The following is a 20664-nucleotide window of genomic DNA, read 5'->3' as shown; positions in this document are numbered from 1 at the left end:
TCAACTTTTAAGATACAAATTCAAATAAGAATGTTTAACAATACCAATTAAAGCATGGATTGAACATACAAAAAATAAAAACAAATGGGAGAAAACTTAAGGCAAGCGATATGTATCTTTTCTGGTTTCAGGAAAAAATCACAATTGCAGATCTGTCTGCAATCATGACTATATCTGCATGGCAAAAGGATTATTCATGTTTTTTTAAAGATGCTATTGTTGACTTTAGATACAAATAAAGCTGTATGGTTAACTTGTAATTACAATTTAAAATCAACATACGATACACATGATTCACGTAACCCATACCCTGTTTCAAATTGCCTTTTAAGAACAGTGAATAGACACTTAAAACAAATTAAATAGGTCTCATAATTCTCTTCAGTAAAAAGAAACCCATACTTATAACTAATATATATAAACTACAAATTATAATGTTTGTACTTTAATTAAACTGTTTTATGACTAAAAATTTTTTGTTTAATCATTGCAAAACAAGTTAACAATGTATATCAAAAATTATTCATTAAATTAGAATACCTAATTGCTAGATTTATCAGGCGACCTTTGGACTGCTAATTTAATTAACATATTGAAACAAAACTATGAATTACCTGAAGTATTGTATGGAGAGTTTTTGCTGCAGCAACTGCAACACCAGAACCAGCATGACCATCAAATAAACCAAAATAAATCCATGGTAGACTTTGTTCAATCTATTAAAAAATAAATTACAATTATTTTAGAATTAAGCCTAATAAAAAATAATGAAAAAGATCCATTTTTGTTTATTTTATAATCAAAACACTTTGACATATCAATACATCTATATATATATATATAAATGGACATGTATGTCCCTATATTTCACTTTTCTGCCAAAACTACACATCGCACGTGAATGGTGTTTGTATGTGGTGGTAGCCCCAAGTCTCCATTCGTGCATAGGGGTGATTGCGTCTCGATAGCTATAAGGGTGCAGGAGATATGAGGCTGAAAGTGGTTGAAAGTGGCTTTCTATTTCGAATGTTTTGTTTGAATTTGTTCGAATTTAATTTGAACAATGTTCGAATTTGTTCGAATTAAATTTGAACATAAAATTCGAATATTGGTTCAATTATAGAATGATTGTAAACATTCCAGAAATGTTGAAAATAGTTCGTTTGACTAAACGTAAAAATTCTCTAATTAGTCTGGAAACGGGGACCTAATTCTTGCATTCTATGAAAACGGGTAAGATTAGCTATAATGTAATTATCTTAATCTTCACTATCGTTACTTTTTGCCCAGCGAAGCGGGTCCTTGCAGCTAGTATACTATAAATTTACTATAAAAATTTTTTTTTCATATCTTACTTTCATTTTTGGTTCAGCTGTAAAATTTAATACAGTAGAGTATCAATTATCTGAATATTGATCAACCAAAACATCAATTAATTAACCAAAAGCTTTCCAGTCGGCAAATTGAAATTTCCACTAGTACTGTGGCGATGCAATCTTTGGCTATGTCTTGGGATACTCCAATATTATTTTTGTTGATATGCATGTTTTAGCTGGCAGCACTGGCACGACCATGAGAGGGTACTTAAGGACATGCCAGGATTTGAACGAATTTCAACATGGGATAGGTTAATATATTTTTTTGTACATAATCAGTTATCCGAAAAATCGATTTTCCAAACAACCCCAGTTCCCAATTGATTCAGATAATCGATGCTCAACTGTAATATAATTATTTAATATTGAATGAACATTTATTTATTTATTTAAGGCTTAATTGGAGAATATATGTTATTAATTTTTTGCTTCCTATAAAAATGAATAGATATTTAAAATTTTTATAATGAATTGAAACTGCTTATTTATTGTGTACATTTTTTCAATATCTTGCATATCAGTTTATTAAATAAATTAAATCATTACTTAAGATATTTTAAACAGATGATAAGAAAGATTAAACTTAGTAGGAGTGCACTAAACTAAAATTTAGATATTGATATCAGGCTTGATACCGAGATTTCTTCAATACGTTGATAAAATTTCAATAAATACTAAAAATTATTGAATACTGAAAATGATTGATAATGCTGTGTTGATAATCAATATATCAAACCAAAACTAATGCTTACAATATCGATACAGATATGTTACATCCAATAAAACGCCAACTTTTATTGATAATGTTGAATTTTGGTATGTTATCAATGACAAATATTGATAATTCTGTATTTGTTAATTATGATAATCATCCTTGATCTTTCAACATAATAATTTCTCCAGCTGTCAGAAAATAGCACCATTGTTAAAAATTCTAAAGAGAGTTGTTGTAGTTCTCACAATTAGTGCTCTGCTGATAACTGATATATCAAACCAAAAGTAATAAATGTTTACAATATCAATATTTTGAAATCTAGACTACTGATATTGTAAACATATATTACTTTCAGTTTGATATGTTATCAGCACAGCACTAATTAGCACAACAATATAAATCATTTAAAACTGTAAATTCATCCATGTGCTAGATTAGGGTAATGAGATACTAGTGTTGTAATCATACAAGGTGCGTTCCATAATACAGTAGAGTATCAATTATCTGAATATTGATCAACCAAAACATCAATTAATTAACCAAAAGCTTTCCAGTCGGCAAATTGAAATTTCCACTAGTACTGTGGCGATGCAATCTTTGGCTATGTCTTGGGATACTCCAATATTATTTTTGTTGATATGCACGTTTTAGCTGGCAGCACTGGCACGACCATATGCAACCAAATTCATAAAAAATCATTTATTGAACATATTCTTACAATTAGTCAAAAATCTTTAAAATAGCACCCTCCTGCATCGATACTCTTGTGAAGTGGTGCGGTGTTTTCAGGCCTGGAAGGCATTCTGGAAGGCCTTCTCTGGAATGTCCTTTATAGCTGATGTAACATAAGCCTTGATGTTTTCAATCGCGTCCCAATGTTTCCCTTTTATGGCCCCTTTTAAGCGAGGAAACAAAAAAAAGTTGGCAAGAGCCAGGTCAGGACTGTAAAGTGGTGGTGGAACCAATGGGGTGTGGGTCCTGGCCAGGAAATTGTTGATAGTGAAAGCGTTGTGGCTTGGCACATTGTCGTGATGAAGTTTCCGCATAGCCTTGATGTCACTTCAGCAGTGTGCAACTAGGAATTCAGTCTTTTGAACACTTCCAAGTAGAAAGCTGCATTTACAGTATTCCTGACAGGTACGAATTTGTGGTGGTTAATGCCTCTGACATCAAAGAAGACAATTCGGGAGGTTGATGGATGTCCACTGTGGGATTCGTCAGTGACCTCCTCTCGGCCATCCTTGAACGACTTGTGCCATCAAAAGACTTGTGATTTGGAGAAGCAATCAATCCCAAAGGCCTGCTGAATTAATGTAAAAGTCTCAGTGGTGGACTTCCCAAGTTTAACACAAAATTTGATAGCATAACATTGTTCCACAAAATGATCCATCACTCCGTGTTACATTAACTCAAAATGGGGTTCATGGGAACGAACATCCTCATACACCGGCAGCTTGGAGGCAAATGAGACCAGGCGAGTTTTGAAGCTAACACCCCATCCACCTAGCACAGAAGGTTAGAACTAGCTACGGCATATCGTCGTGTCGTGAAAAAAATTAGTCGCATTACTTATGGAACACACCTTGTATGGTCTAGTCGTATGTGTATCATGGGTGGTACGTTAGTTCACATTGGCTAGGCACTTGGAAAACTAATGTAATTTTTGTGTTTTAAAATTATTGCCAGTTAAAGTACATAGAAATGTATGATGAGATCTAACATACAGTGAAACCGCGCTTAACGAGCACCTCTCATAACAAGTAATTCACACAATGAGCAAAACAAATTTTAAAAAAGTTACTTGCTTAACAAGCAACATTTTGCATAACAAGTGACGAGGAGAGGAGAAGTCCCAGATTGTGTGAATATTACATCAGTCTGTGTTTAGCACTCATTCTGCTATCATCTTAGTGTCGCTTGTGATCACACATTTTTTCCAAACTTGTGTTCATACATATTACATATAAATACCAACAACCATAGCCAGTTATATCAAAAACACACCAAACAATATGCCAAATTCTTGGGCTATGTAAAGGCTATAATTAAATATTAGAAATTAAATAATTTGACTAGAGGTAAGCAGTTATGCTGCCATTTCATATTAAATTTAATGACTGATTCCAAATTAAATTTCGATTTGTTTTTTGTTTACTGCAAATCAAATTTGCATTCCAGGTTGGTTCATTCTGCACAAGAAGAAATGATAATGATTCACACTCCTTAACAATGTATATTGTATAATTTTCTTTGAATAAATGTTATACATAAAATATTAGAGTATTTTTTTTGGCATGGAATGCATTATCATAATTTAATTAATTTATATGGAAAAAATTGTTTCACTTAACAAATGTTTCGCATCATGAGTAAGATTCTGGAACAAATTATGCTCATTAAGCGAGGTTCCACTGTATTGTGAAATGATGTCATGCATTTGAAACTAAAAAAACATAATAAATGGCAACCCAAACTAAAGTGACTAACCAAGTGATGTAACAATGGAAGTCATCACTCATCCTTGTGGAAAAATGCATAACTGAGAACATTGTAAATGATAGTAGTAAATAAATATGAGCAATAAATTGGTCTCGTAAAATATGTTATCATAAATGATTCAAATTATAATTTCAGCAACCCAAATAGTGCTGTTTTTCCCAAACTTATCACAACTTTTATATGTTATAACTCTCTTTTGTTATTCTTTTTAAGTTGTGATAAGTTTTTGGGGGAAAAAAGCACTACTGAAATAATAATTTGATACAGATCCAAACAAGAAGCTAAATGAAGAATAAAATGATCCATCTATTGATCTATTGTGTCCCACAAACTCACATCACTTACAATAAATGTAAACAATTTCAAAAAGCTTACAGCTACATCTCTAGATAATTTGCAAATTTCTATTGAATCTAAAAATAAATAAAATTTCACAAATGTCATACAGTAAAAATGATGCATGTTGAAAATATAAAAAAAAAAGTGGAAGTAAAAGAAAAAGGCTTGTTTTAAACTGTTAACAAATTAAGAATATAATAATTGAATGTTATTGATTTTTCAATTTTGTTTTACTATTCCTTAAATCTGGAACTTGCTGCACATCATTTAAAATTATAGCATATGTAATGGTTGTCAATTCATTATACACTATAACCACATTTTGTTGTTTATTTATATATCATTACATATATTATCATCTTGTATATTAGAAAATATGCATGATATAATTGAGGACTAAGTTATTCAAAAAGTCTTAATTCACTCATTAATTTCTCAACAATTTTTCTCATTTTTCTCCAATTTCCAGAATTCATTCAACATAAAAGCAATCTGTTTCTTTCAACATTTTTACCATCACAACAGATATAAAAACTTACTTTTGTTTGATAACATGGTTAATATATTTTTAAAATGTAACATTTAATTGTTCTTTCCTATTTCAGTAAAATAGATTTCTTGCTTTTACAGTCAAATTGCAATAATCATTTCTGTAATATTGTAACCAAAATATATACGCTACCTATGTAACCAAAATAGCAACCAATAACATCGGTTTCTATTTTGGTTACATAGCATTTAGAAATATCATGAACATAAAATGTGTCACAATTAACTGGAAATTACAAATACTACTTGGTAGTTTTAGTATTTCTACAGCAGGAACAATCTCCTGCTATCATTTAAGAATAGTACAGTAATATAAATAATAATAGTAGTAAGAGTAACTAGCAATAAAAAGCACATATCTTTTACTGAACAATAATTTTTCAGTCTAACCTGCTCTCATCTATATCTAATCCAAATCATTTCTGCTTTTTGATAAACTATTTAATTATTGCTAACCCATGATATAAAATGAAATTATTTTTTGTTTAATACAGATTTAAATTTTCATTGTTATTTTAATAAATTCATTGCATATAATCACAATAAATATAAATAAAAAATGATTTTAAAGAATAAATTATTATACTTTAATATTTTATAAATGTAAAAAATTGTTACTTTTTTAATACATTTTTTTAATATTTAATACTCGTAAGTAACAGAGTTAATATTATATACTCATTGCCATATCGCTGAGAAACTTGGCATGCAGATAAGATATGGAAATGAATACAGTTATAGCACGATGGCTCATTGCTAATGCCAATGCCAGCAGAGGGTGTTAAAATCAGGGCTGTGGAGTCGCGTAAAAATCTACCGACTCCAACTCTGACTCTTCCTTATTATTGACTCCGACTAAAACACCAAAACTCCACGACTCTGGCTCCGACTCCAACTCAACAGCCCTGCCAGGGCTGTGGAAGTCGCGTAAAAATCTACCGACTCCAATTCCGACTCCAACTTTTCCTTACCATCCGACTCTGACTAAAACATCAAAACTCCATGACTCCGACTCCACAGCCCTGGTTAAAATGCATCCTGTCTGTAGATTACTTGCTGTAGAGGAATGCTGTACCACTAGAGATGCCTTTACATCACAATTGAAGGCCATATGAACAACTGAGTTTGAGAAGGGAAGAATCATCAAGTTGAAAGAAATTGGATGGTCACCTCACCGAATAGACTGCCACCTAGGCCATTCTGACAACACTGTGAAGTGGTGTTTGGGACCAGTGGATGAGAAAGAGCTCGCAAACATGGCAGACCACTAGCCAAGAGGACTGCTTGGTCCTCCAACAAGCACTCACACGGCTAACCATATCATTCATTGTCTAACATCTGGACACAGGCCACATCACCATTACAGTCCCCTAGGTCTGTCTGTCCATTTCAAGGCACCTGAGTGAGGAACATTTGGTACTGCAGTGGCCATTGACACCACCCATCGTCACCCCTGTTTAGAGTGGTGTTGCTCCCAATGAGATTGGACCAAAACAGAATGGAAGCAGGTTGTCTATAGCAAAGAATCCAGATTCAGCTTGGGCACTGACAATGTCTGTATTCATGTCTGGAAGCCCTGTGGGGAACCCCTCAATCCTGCCTGGAGCGGCACTGCTCCCATAGCTGGTGTGATCTGGGGTGCCATTACATATGACAGCCAGTCACCTCTATTAGTGATCCAAGGGACCATGACAACCCAGCAGTATGTTAGTGACATCCTGAGCCACATTTGTTGCCTCTCATGGCAGGACTCACAAGAGCCATTTTCCAACAGAACAATGCACAACCACACACAGCAAGGATGTCACAGGACTGCCCTCCCACATTTCCACACTTCCTTGGCCTGCCTGGTCCTGATTTGTCACCAATCAAACATGTCTGGGATCATCTGGAATGATAAGTTATACAGCCTAGGAGTTTGGCCGAGCTAAAGGACCACTTGCAGCAACTGTGGACTGAGATGCCACAGGACACCATATGGCACCTGTATGCCTCCATGCCCACCCATACCACATGTAGTCATGCTAGAAGTAACCGAAAGGGTACTAGAACTGCCTTTCATTTGTAGTTGTTGCTACAATAAATGATCCTTTTGCTTTCATTTTGTAATCACTTGTATCACCATTACACTCACATATACAATTTTGTTCGATTCCGACAACTCCTTCTTGGTGTGCTAATTTTTATGGCAATGAGTGTGTATGTTTTAAATACAAACTTCAGAAAATATAAAAACAAAACATGGGCTAGATTCACAAACATCTAGTATCATAATTTAAAATAAAATTCCTCATAAGTTGCCAAATATGGAAGTGTCATATTAACAAAGCATATGAGATGATGATATAGTCTCTAATAAATATTATATATCTAATAGCTCTTACATTAAGTCAAAGTAATGGGAAAGATGTGGGAAGTATTTGGCTTTATTGTTAGATAATTTAATAAATGGTTATTGCTAACTGTCTCTGTTAGAGTATTTTTGATTCTAACTTCCAAGATGTCATTGAATGCTGAAAAAATTGATAGAATTACTCATAGTGGAATTAAAACTATTTACGGAATGTCATATGAAAAGATCTCATTCATTCATAATTTATCATCTTTTCTTCTTCTTAAAAAAAATTAGTTTGTCAGTTTCTTTCAAACTACTACAATATTTCTATTAATACAACTATCAGCATTAATTTCAGATAGTTTTTGTTTCATGTCTAGATTGATCACAATTTTCTATTATATACAGTGATAGTTTACTTGTTATTCACTTTCTTCTCCTTAAGATATCTAGGAAGCATTTTAATTCAAATAAAATAAAATACAGTTATCTTTCTTTCTCAGACATTAAAAACACACGAGAAGTGAGAAAATTCTGATAATTCATCCCTAAAATATACTTTTCAATTAGTAATATTAAAATGAAAATGGTTACTAGTGATGTCATAAGACATACTGCCATTGTCAATTTCTCCTGTTTTGTTGTAAATGCTATAATGTGTTTTGTGAAGACAAAATGTAAAATAGTATAAGTTTCAAATAACTTTGAATATTGAAATGCTACTATACTGTATCTTATCAGATATTTATAAATACAGACCCACGATTAAAATACTTACAGCTAGCTTTTTACGAGGTTCTGGAGTTGATGGAGGAGTCCTAAAATGGGATTCATTCAATGATAAAGTATTAATGCTATCGCTAGTTGAAGGCACTGCAACTGAATCAATTTCTTCAGAATTTAGATTTTCAGGAACAGTTTTAATCTCTGCATTATCTCCTATTTGAGTCACTATAGGAATTTCATATGAATTACTTTCTTTACCTATGTTCACTTGACCATCAGTAAAGGATCTACATAAGAGTCCTCTATAAACAGCTGCTTGATCTTCATTACGTACACTTTTACCTGCATTAATTGCTCTGAAAAAATAAAACAATTACTAATTACAATTACGTTTGATTCTGATGAAACCGTGTTGTTGTTATTAAGCTGTTTCTTTGCAGACACACTAAGGTGACATATATCAACACTTGGCAACTTATTGACTATTTATTCAGTTGGGACGCCTTTTACATTACGCGTTTCGGGCATTGGCCCCTCTTTTATGTTGGCTGAAGAGGGGCCAATGCCCGAAACGCGTAATGTAAAAGGCGTCCCAACTGAATAAATAGTCAATAAGTTGCCAAGTGTTGATATATGTCACCTTAGTGTGTCTGCAAAGAAACAAATAATTACAATTAATTGAAATAAAGATTAAAAAAACAAAAAAAATGTTTCCAATTATTATTTTACTTACAAAATGTAATATGTACAGATATATGAAAAATTATATTTGATAACTACTAATAAAAATCCCAGTTAAATTCAATTTAATATATACAAAACAAAAACCCTCACTATATAATATCATGTAAATAATTCTTTAGATTATCAATATTTTTAAAGAAAAAAAATATTTTAATGCTATTTCAAAGCAATTGACAGGAAATCAATTTACTCATTAACAAATCATAGCTGTTCTTTATGTGACTTCATACCTATAAAAAATGTTTTACCTTATATTAAACTGCAGAGTAAAAGTTAAATATTTCAGTACTAGTCTTTAATCAATCTATATTGTAAAGAAGCACATTATATTTACATAAATCTGGAGTCAAAGAATGATGTAGTCAATACACACATCTTCATGAAATCAATATTTTATCTTCTGTAGTACCAACAGTCTAGTGATAAATAAATTCACATCTTAAAAATTATTCCAGCAGGTATCTTTTAATAAACAACAATGGTTTTGATCCAACTGATGATCTTTTAAGCTGTGAATTAATTTATTTTTAAATTTCTCCTTCCAGTTCCTATATTATTTCAGAACAGTCTAGTGAATTCATCAAATATAAATTATCAGCTTTTAGTCCTAATAAAAGAAATATAGTTTTACTGTTATAGCATATTAATTAAAAAATAATTTTAAACATTTTTATTTTAAAAATTATGGTGTCGCTGGAATTTAATTAAATTCAAAGTGTGTCACTAATCCAAAAATATTGGAAAACACTGCTCTATAATATAAGCATAACCTAAATAAGCATAATAAAACATACTCTCGTAGCAAACTTTAACAAACTGTTAGTCTTTGCATCCTCTGTCAGCCAAAATTGTTCCCTTTGGAATCTATGAATAGAAATCATCATCAGTTGACAGACCATGAGATAAAAAGCCCCTGGTTAAAGTTCAAACCTTTCCTCTTCCTCTTGGTGGTCAAACAACAATAGTGGCAAGGTATAACAAAGTCAAGGAATATCCTTCTAACTACAAACTTTTATTATAAGTTAAATTAAATAAATAAAAATTAACAATAAAAATAAAATCAATCCATACAAAGATTGTAAAATCTGTCAGTAAGATTTTTCATTTCTTTGAACATTGCTAATCTATTAATAAAATATTCACAGAAACATCAAAACTAAATCACTGAATTTTCTGTATCTATAATTGAAACAAACTTTCTTTATCAAAAGTGAAGATAAGTCTTGTCACTTGATTGAGATTTACTGTAAAGGTCAGACACTACTGATTATCTTCTTTCATTGCCAACCAGATGGCCAAGGCAATTAAAGCATCTGGGATGCTTTGGATTAAATCTAGACAATAAAAAATGCAATGGGAATTTTTCAACAGTTGATATGTCTCAGATGTGTTGGGCTCCAACCTTCATCACTATGATTTAGTCAACCCATGGTTAGCTTAAAAAAAATGCCCTCTTATTCTCCATGGATAAAAAGAGTTTTAAAAAATTATCTAAGCTAAAACCTCTTAAATTGAACTTAAAACATATTTTAAACAGATCAACTTAGAAATATTTATTGAGGAAAACCCATGTGTAAACAATTATTTACAGTGACATCACAATGCCAGGCTGCAATTTTTAATCGTATTTTTAAAAATTTTTTAATTTAAAATATATGCTCGCCACCTCAAATTAGAAGTGTCTTACCTCTGTACATCATACTTTTCCATTAGCAATAGTCATGCCGGTCATATATCTAACTCCTTTTGAGGGAAAATATTTTAATTGAATTAACATGACTTCCAGTTTGTACTGGAAGTTCATATATGTTAATTGGGGGCCTCCTGCCCCCTAAGGTTTCCATACCTGGTCTCATCTTTCATTGATCTAACTCTGTTCTCAAGATTAAGGAATGACAGATGGACAACAGTGGGAATTTATAGGCCTACAATTTTTTCAAATTGCAGACCAATAATGATACATATTTGTTTAATTCACGAAAAGCAACCAGCTCCAACAACACCTTTGTCTCTTACATCTGCCCAACACTTAAGATATCCTGTCACTTCATGAACATAACAAGAAGACATTTTGATGTGACAAAAACAAAAATGATTTTGAAGACTTTTTCGATGATATGGAAAAAAATTATTATAGATTATGCACAGTGTCTTATAATACATTAAAGTTAAAAGTTTTTCAACACATAATCTACATATTACAGACAGGAAATTATGTTGTCAGTGCTGTGACCAGGAAGTCACCTTCTCATTTTGTACATTTTGGTTTTGATACATCCCATTGCTTGATATATGAAAGAGGTAAAACTTCTGTCTGGAATTTCAGTAGTGGCAATAGAATTGTATGGGTAGACTATAGAGATGAGTTCTAAATCTTTACCACAGTTTAGAACTCATTTAAAAAAATCACAAATCATAAAAAATTGCATTTCAAGAATGTTTCTTGATGACCACAATTTATACAATGAATAGAAACTGCTTTTTACACAAACTTCCTAGATCTGTCATTGACTGGTTCAGACCACAGTTTCTTTGACCTTGTTTCTAGAATGGAAATTGCTATTTTGTTTCCTCCACCAATGGCAAAAATTTTTATTAAGAATGGATATTATTCATGTTTTAGATGTTATTAATAGAATAAAAAGATATTTTTTCACTTAGCACAGAGTCACTGTGATGACTCTCAATTTGTCTGGACAACTACAAAAGGAAAGAATAATGTGAGATCTAAGTAATATTTTAGTACTAAGAATTTTTACTAACTCTGGATCCTGGTTGTGTATTTGATTCTCAACCTTGATTATGCAATTGAGTTTAGAAAACACCTAAATTATATAAAAAAGTAGTTCTAGCCCTAACTACGGCTTGGGCTAAGCTGAGATTCCTTACAATGTGCAAGAATAAAGAGGTGTTCCCTATGTCCATTCAACAAATATGTCTACTGGTTGGATGTGAATCATTGGTACACAAGCTAAAGATATCATATTTACAGAATGCAATATGCACAATACGCAAGATGGTGTTTTCTGAATTTTTGCTATTTTAACTATTAGACTAAGAAATTTTTTCTTGAGAAAATTTTTAAAACAATTATTTTTTAATCATATTATTATCTAACTTAACCGTTTATAACTTTTACTTCAAAGTAAGTATAAATTAGCCCTGAGACACAAACATGAACGAAATTTGTATTGCTTGCTGTCAAAGCTGGTTTAATGCAGACAGTTAAGCTAACTGAACAATAAATAAATTAGCAAAAGTGAGGACTGAACCAAGAAAAGAGAAGAATAAGAGAAGTCTTCTATTTGTAAAATATCAACATCAAAAACAATTTGAATCATCACTGATTAAATCATGATTTTTATAATTTAGAGCAAAGATGAACTAATGTTTTTACTTTTATATGTGCAAAATGTAAGTAAAGACAAAATTAAAACAATAATCTATTGTTTCTGGTTTAGAAATCCTATTTTTGAAATTTTCTACCTGATAAAATATAATTGTCTCTGATTTATAAATTATTTAACTATTTGTCCTTTTTCTTTGATGATCAGCTATTTCTGAATTAATTAGGCAAAAACACCTTTCCTTCTTTGGCGAAGTTTCACACTTTCCTAAGTTCACGTTCTCTGTCATTTTGTGACACAATGAAACAATTTCAATTAGTTCACCAAGTGTAAAAGCTGGAAGTAACAGTGGTAAATGTAATAGCCAAAATTTCTTCAAAATTTGTTTAAACCAGATCCAAAGATTGACAATTATAAAATAAATCTAAAATATAAATTTCAGTATTATGAATAATTAGAATTATTATTGAGTTGTATTTCACTTTTATTTTTTGTTGAAAACACAACAAAGCTCAATTTCAATAAAATCTAGGAAATAATTACATAAAAATATTCTATTATTATTATAATGTAAAAATTAAACTTATATAGTAATCAATTTCATAATCATTACTTCTATAAGACCCTTTACACACAATCCAATCTGAAACTGACTGTGACTAGCCATGGCATTGTAAACACAGCAATGTCGTCTACTCATATTTTTAATCAATTTGCTTTTATACTTGGTTGGAGCAGTGGTTTATGATAGACCAAAAGAAAACATGCTATTTATGTATGTGAATTATATAAATGAAACAAGTAAAATGGCAAAGCCATTCTTGGGACAAGACTATATATTGGAAAGCGTGAGCAATCATGTGCAAATCTTGCACTCGCACCTGTTTGTAGAAAGTCTCAGCATTTTGTATTTTATTTTAACCCGGTTCTCGATTCCGACTACCTACAAGTTTGGTTTATTTTATGTGCACATGATTTGGGCACCAAATACTCTGTGACAAATTGCAACTCCTGACATGTACTCCTTCATACCTCTATGATGTACAGCCATTGACAGCAGTGTGATTTTAGAGGCGAGACATAGTCTCATCAAAAAGTCAAAAAATTCATTGGGTACATCCAGTTAATATAGAATGTAGTATGTGTGAGCATTTTCTACTTTATTAAATAAGATAAGACAATTCTAAGTTTTTAAATTATTTTTATGTCTGTATCAACAATTCACAAATTATTGAGTTATTTATACAATACTTTTCAAAATTCTGAAATGAAAGATTCAATTCCATTGATTTACTGTTAAATTTAGTTTTATATTCTTCTAAATTTTAATACCACAAAACAGGTCTTTTTATTTTTAACTAAATTCATTAGTAATTCTACATCCATTTAATAATCCTCCATTTTAATCAAAAGAAAATATATTTTCATTTAACATATCCTGCTGGACATAGACATGGCAAAAAAATCATGTGCAAAAGAAGAGATACATTCATTGTAATCTGGACTATACACAGAAAAAAACATGTGGTTAGGGCTGGCACATGGGGTGAGGTGGTGAGGCAGTTGCCTCAGGCAGCACTTTCAAAGGGGCAGCATTTTTGGATTACATATTGAAATTTTTATTCACTACAATTAGGGAATTCGATCCCGGTCCTTATTTCTAATCCCGGGATTTCGAGATTATACTTATTCGATCCCGGGATTATTTCGGTATTGAGGGTTAATAAAAAATAAGAAAATCTTACAGAAATTAAAAATCAAAATTTAGACAAAAATCAACGTATTTTACGGTATACACCTAGTTAATTTAATCACTCTAATTAATCAGACTTACAGTCAGACTAACCAGACTTAAAATCACTGTTTCATGTTAAATTTATTCTTTTTTAAGCATCACTGAGATCTCTTTAAACTCACATAAATTGAAAAAACTTTTATGTAACAAACTATGCAAATAAACGTTGAAAATTCACAAAAATCTCTCTTAACATCGACTAAATAGACTACTTTCATATAACAACCTAGTAAGTAGGTAGTAAAGTAAGTTTCTTAGGAAAAAGTATTTAAAAATAATATTAATCAGTCACATTTTTCTTAAATATAAAGAAAACTAATTTAATAGGAACATTCTAATTTGAATTGCGAAAATATGATCTGAGAAATAACAACGCATCTAGTGTCTCATCACCAAGTCTGCTTCTCAATTTGTTGCACATATATGCAGCTGCAGAGAAAACGCGTTTAGGTTGATGGAAGTTGGAGGAATCGTTAGTAAATACTTATAAGCTTCGATGACACGGGGAGGATGGAAGAAAACAGTCCGGTCGACACGGATCGGGATTGTAGGAGTAAAGGCTATAATCCCGATTGTTTCGATCATTGTAAGCATGTTTTTCAAAAAATAAACGCGTTAATTTTGTAAATTCGGTCTCTGTGTGAGTCTCTCAGCGTTCAGCAAACCACTACCCCGAAATGTAAAAAGACTTTCTCGCATCATCCTGACAGATTGCGGACAAGGCGAGGGTCATAACCTTTTCACCTAAGGTCGACCCCCCCTAAGCGAGTAGCGTCAGGTCTATATTAACCACACTGGCAAAACAAGATGGCTGACACATTGACAGGTAAAACGCACTGAGTAGTGCTCTTGACTGCGCCAGAAAATCGATTGGCGCCCGCGAAAATTCAAAAATACAAAAATGAAGTATATTACCAAGTAACCCAGTGAGAACTGCTTGCCTATCATTTTAGTTGAAAATACAAGAAGTTTTATTCCAAGCAAGCATCGCAAGCCCGCTTGGTTAATTTCTGCTGCTTGCTTGGAATAAAATTTCTTGTATTTTATATTAAAATGATAGGCAAGCAATTCTGTTAAAAGCACTGGCACTGAACGTTTCGCTTCATGCAGTCTATTTTGAAATTTTTTTAAAATGATGTCAATCCCGAAAATCCCGGGATTAGGAAAACTTAATCCCGAAAATTTTGGGACTGAAAAGTGGTCGGGATCCCGGGATCAAATCCTCTAACTACAATATACAACTAAGTAACTATTTTATTAGTTGACTTCTTGGATGATTTTGCAAGGTAAATATGTCAATTGGTACGCTACTGTTTTAATTTTGCAGTGTGCCAGGGTGCACTACCACTGATATTTTTCAGGAAGTCAGAGAAATTAATGCAATTTTTTCTAGCTGCCATTTGCATTCTGTTTATTATAGAAAATTGCTATTCACTAGAATCTTAGAACTTAAATGACAACATAAATAAGATATATTAAAGAGGATAATCTCAGTTATTTAGTTATATGCCTCTCAACTGTTAGCATCAAGAGAAAGTTCAGATAAAATATTTGCACCAAACAATGATAATTTTTTTTAAATCTTGGAGATATTAGCAAAATTTGAACCTGCTAAAAGTAAACATTTAAGAGATCAAACAAGAATCCTTGCAGTATCTAAGTATAAGATATATAATTGAACCTTATTTATCTAATGTAGGGGTCACCAAAGTGGTTGATGTGGCTAGGGGGTCACAACCTTTTTTTTTTTTTTTCTTTTTGCTTATACAGAGACCACAACATTTTTTTTTTTTTTGCTCATACACATACACTTGTAATAAAACTTTACAGTGGGGGTCGATGTGAAGTTTTGGGAAGTGGTTGGGGGTCGACGGTTAAAAAAGTTTGGCGACCCCTGATCTAATGGGACAAAATGTTCAAAAGACCATTGTTTTTGTTATTAATGATTGTATATATTATAGTATAATTTTAAATTTTGTACGCTGGATATCAACAGAATCAAGCAAATGTCTTTAGTTGTTCTGGATATTTACCCAAAGAATACTTTAGCAAGATTTTGCCTGTTTAATTACTGGAGTTGATTTGACTGAATTAATATTGCAAGAACTGGAATCATTAGGCCTAAAAATTACATGGACAAGACTATGATGATAAAGTAAATATGGAAGGTGCCCATTCCAATGTCCAAAGATGAATTTTAAATCAAAATCCTGGAGTCTTTTTTGTTCCCTGCTCATGCCATTCTCCAAACCTTGTTGTTAGTGATGTAGCAGCAGCTTCTGGAGAAATCATTAATATTTTTTCGCATGTGCAACAAATGTTTGTATTTTTTTCCAGTTCCACTAACAAATGAAGTGTTTTAAAAAATATGTAACATTCTTAACTTAAAAAGGTGTAAGCGTGTAAGCGATATGATACGGAAATATTGCATTAAAACCAATGTGAGATAATTCAGAAGTATAAGATGCATTAAGAAAAATTTCTTTAGATGAACAGAAAGATAGAAGTACTAAAACCAAAACTAAATTGCTAGCATTTAAAGTATCTGAATTTAAATTTTTATGCAAAGTTGTTATTTAGTACAAAGTATTATTTAAAATTAACATAGCATCAAAATTATTAAAAAGCTCAAGTACAGTCTTACAGGAATGCATCAGTATTTTAAAAAGCATTAGTTCATTTTTAGGGAATATTGTTTCAACGAACTGTAACAAATGCTCTGCTGTGCCAAACAAATAGCTATTGCCATGGAAATATCTCCAGATTTCAAGCTTGAACTTCAAATCAGAATTGAGTGTAAAAAAAAACAAAAAATACAATTACAATGGAGAAGATATAACAATACTCCCCACCTCTGCAAAAAACTTTGAAGCAAGCTTTTTAATTATTTAAAATGGATATTTGTATAAATTCCAAAAAGGAAAAATTTTCCCAATTGAAAAATCACAATAAATTACTTTAGATTTTGTATGATATTCCATTGTTAACCAATAAAAATTTTGCAGTTATTTTTAAAAAATTGTCACAACATACAGGATTGATGGTCAATAACAATTCTGATATACAGCCGTTCAATTTATTCAATAAACTTTTGTTAGAAATATTTTAAAAAGAAAATGTCACTGCAAGTTTTAAATTATACTAACAAAAATTAATTAATTGAAAATTTGCCATATGTTTTTATATTATTGGGAATTCTTTTAATCCTTTCTGTGTCCATTACTAGTACAGAATGATCTTTCTCAAAATTAAAATAGATTAAAATTATTTACATTCAACAATGGTGTGGACAGGTCGACATAACCAACTGTATTATCGACCAAACAGGATTAGAAGATATAGAAGTCGATTAAAAAATGTTCTGCTCTTTGAAATTGCATTTATTACATACTTTTATTTATGCAAGAATAGTTTTTGTTTTGTCTGTAATAACTGCACATAAAATATTATGAAAAACTATTTCATTTTTATTGCCACATATCTATAAAACAGTGTTATTGACTGAGTTCAGCAGACTCAACAGTTCCAGAGCTATTGAGTATTTTTCTGCTGAATGCCCTCTACAGTAGCGCTCTTTCGGAACATGTTTGGTGTTTTGACATCACATTTGGTAGCATGTTTCATTTACACTACCTATCACTATCTGAAACCTACCAATGAGGCTTTTTGTTCCAACACAAAGTCACTCATCATTTGGCAGATCCAGGTCGCTATGTAACAGCTACTGATCTGCTCAGTTACAACTGTTGAGTCTGCCAAATGCAGCCATTGCCTTTCCTTTGCCCTTACCTTATCAGCAACTGCAAAAAANTAATTAAAATAAATAAAATATAAGAACAAATGTTGTAATATAATAAAAATTTATAAAATTTTTTGATTATGTTACTTCAATTTTTTTAATGTAGAAGCGTGCCAGAATTGACTGATTCTGTAGACATTTAAAAATCAACGACTTACTCCGTTATCCTAAACCTTGTTGTATTAACGACTCACTTTGAATCTAATAAGATTCCTGCAACACACCATAATTTTTAAAATAAAAAATGTTTAAAATTTAAATGAATTATGGTTGATTTCTGCATTTATATGACATAAAGTCTTCCATAGTGATTTAGTTTCTAAATCGTTGTATAAATCGTCATTTTAGTGAATACCTCCTTCTCCCTTCAGTCGGCTGGCTGTAAAAAGATAAAAAAATAGATGAGATTTTAAAAAAGAGCCTATTCAGAATTCTAAAAAATATTAAATATGTTGGGTACACTGTCCTATTTACAATCGATTATGCCCAACACTACTTTTTAAAAACTCTTTCCGCCCTGTGGGCACTAAGAGGGCCTTTTTAAGCAAGGCCATTATGGGTTCGGCCAGGCCCACAATGGAGCGGCCGGGTGGTGAGAGACGGGGCTCGACGTACCGCTCAGTTACAACTGTTGAGTCTGCCAAATGCAGCCATTGCCTTTCCTTTGCCCTTACCTTATCAGCAACTGCAAAAAAGTGTGGCATAAACTTGGTTCACCTCAATATCAATTTTTGGCATGCAAGCTCTATACGTTGTTCTCTGGCAACACAAAGCTCACTGTGTATGTTATTTCACCATAAGTATAGTGTGAAAGGTTCCATAGAAATCATTAGTCAATGGCAATTTACATCTCAGTAGCTAGCCATAGTCATGTGAAAGGCACAGATAATCGTATAAAACGAAATTTTGATTATAAAGTTGAAATCTTTTTAATTTAAAATATATCATAACAAAAATACGAAATAGTTAACATGGACACAACTTCCTTGAAAATTTTTTCTGACTGATGCATAAACATACGATTTATGTGAATACTGAAAGTAATCATATTGAACGATTGTAATTCAAAATATAAACTGAAAATAAAAATAAATTTAAAAATAAATTTTAATTATTTTATTTAGATTGTAACTATTGATAACAAAAAATAAATTTTAATTCTTTAATTTAGTTCTTATTATATCATAGTAATAATACTTTTCTTACTCAGCATATCCACTGTTCCATGGGAGTTTGGTCATATCCCTAGGTACGATAATTGGTCGAATTGAATGATCAGCGGATACCTGAACTTCATCTTCTGTTGTCAGCTGAAGGAAATGAGGTCTAGTATATGGAAATTTAAGAGGTTGCTTATCCAAAGGTTCCGCATCTTTAATTACAGGAAGAGCTTCTAAACCACCGACAACGTTATACAAAACACTTTTAACTCTATTAAACATATTAACAACTCAGTCAAACGCTAACAATACAGAAACGTGGAAAGAAAGCCGCCATCTTTGTTGCTAGACCGCACTTAATTAAATTAAATTATGTAGTTTTATCGAATTTCATCCTAAAAAGAAAGCAAAAAATATTAGTAGTAATTTAATTATCTTGAAATATATTTATATGATTTTTTAAATAAATATTTATATAAGCTTTAAAAATATTATTACACATTTAACGTATGAATTATAATACAATTAGTGTTGCCAGCGTGGTGTATTTCTCTTCTTTCGTTATCCTATTTCATCTGTTTTTCCCTCCAATTTTTTCATAGCTTATTTTTTATTGAGTCTTTTATTCTATCCTTTTTTCCCCAAAATTTCAATTGACTTCTCTCTTTTTTTTTTTTTTTTAAACTCTTTCCGTCCTAATAAGTAGCATTAGGCACTATCGACTTGTTTTCTATTGTTTTCTGCTGAATAAGTATTGTTACATGATTTCGTAAACAAAGTTCCCTCACCTCACGATTTTTTGGTAGATATATCGATAATAATCTCCTTTTAAATTTTGTGGCCATGGAGTTAAAGAATACGGAACAATATTTACGTATTAAATGGGCTGCTAAATTTCAGATGTTATTGCAATATTTTTATTTTTATTTTTCTTACAAATATTACACTTCGCAGAATATTGAGACATTTTTTTGGAAATAATTCCATACACTTGGATTTTTCTGTATATTTTGAACTATTCAGCTTAGTCAAAAACATTAAACTTTTACAGTAAGTCACATATTACTGTATACCGATAAATATACCGATATTTTTACCGGTATATTTAACGAAAGTTGCTAAAAAAGTTTTTAAAATGTACTAACTAGTAACGTAGTTAAAGATAGAAAATATTAATTTTTACATTAATATATTAACATAATAATGTTTTTGATATTTAAAAATTGGTAAAACGCAAAAAGCCCTAAAATTGGAAGTCTGAGATAAATGGCGCTTTGACT

The 20664-nt window shown here is 31.4% G+C and overlaps 1 protein-coding gene across 1 annotated transcript; it reads right to left on the bottom strand.

Annotated features, from left to right (window-relative positions):
• Positions 1-571: 571 nt before the first annotated feature.
• LOC111641956 (protein phosphatase 1H-like) lies at positions 572-19765 on the bottom strand. Its single transcript, XM_023388209.1, has 3 exons — positions 19431-19765; positions 8592-8895; positions 572-716 (listed from the first exon to the last, which is right to left on the bottom strand). The coding sequence occupies exons 1-3, from the start codon at positions 19664-19666 to the stop codon at positions 585-587; spliced, it is 672 nt and encodes a 223-aa protein (XP_023243977.1). The 5' UTR covers positions 19667-19765; the 3' UTR covers positions 572-584.
• Positions 19766-20664: the final 899 nt, after the last annotated feature.

Source organism: Centruroides sculpturatus, unplaced genomic scaffold, assembly GCF_000671375.1.
Source record: "Centruroides sculpturatus isolate CEXI.00-Female unplaced genomic scaffold, Cexi_2.0 scaffold1547, whole genome shotgun sequence".
NCBI lineage: Eukaryota > Metazoa > Arthropoda > Arachnida > Scorpiones > Buthidae > Centruroides > Centruroides sculpturatus.
Note: the sequence above shows the minus strand (reverse complement) of the source record. Positions and strands in the feature narration are given on the sequence as shown.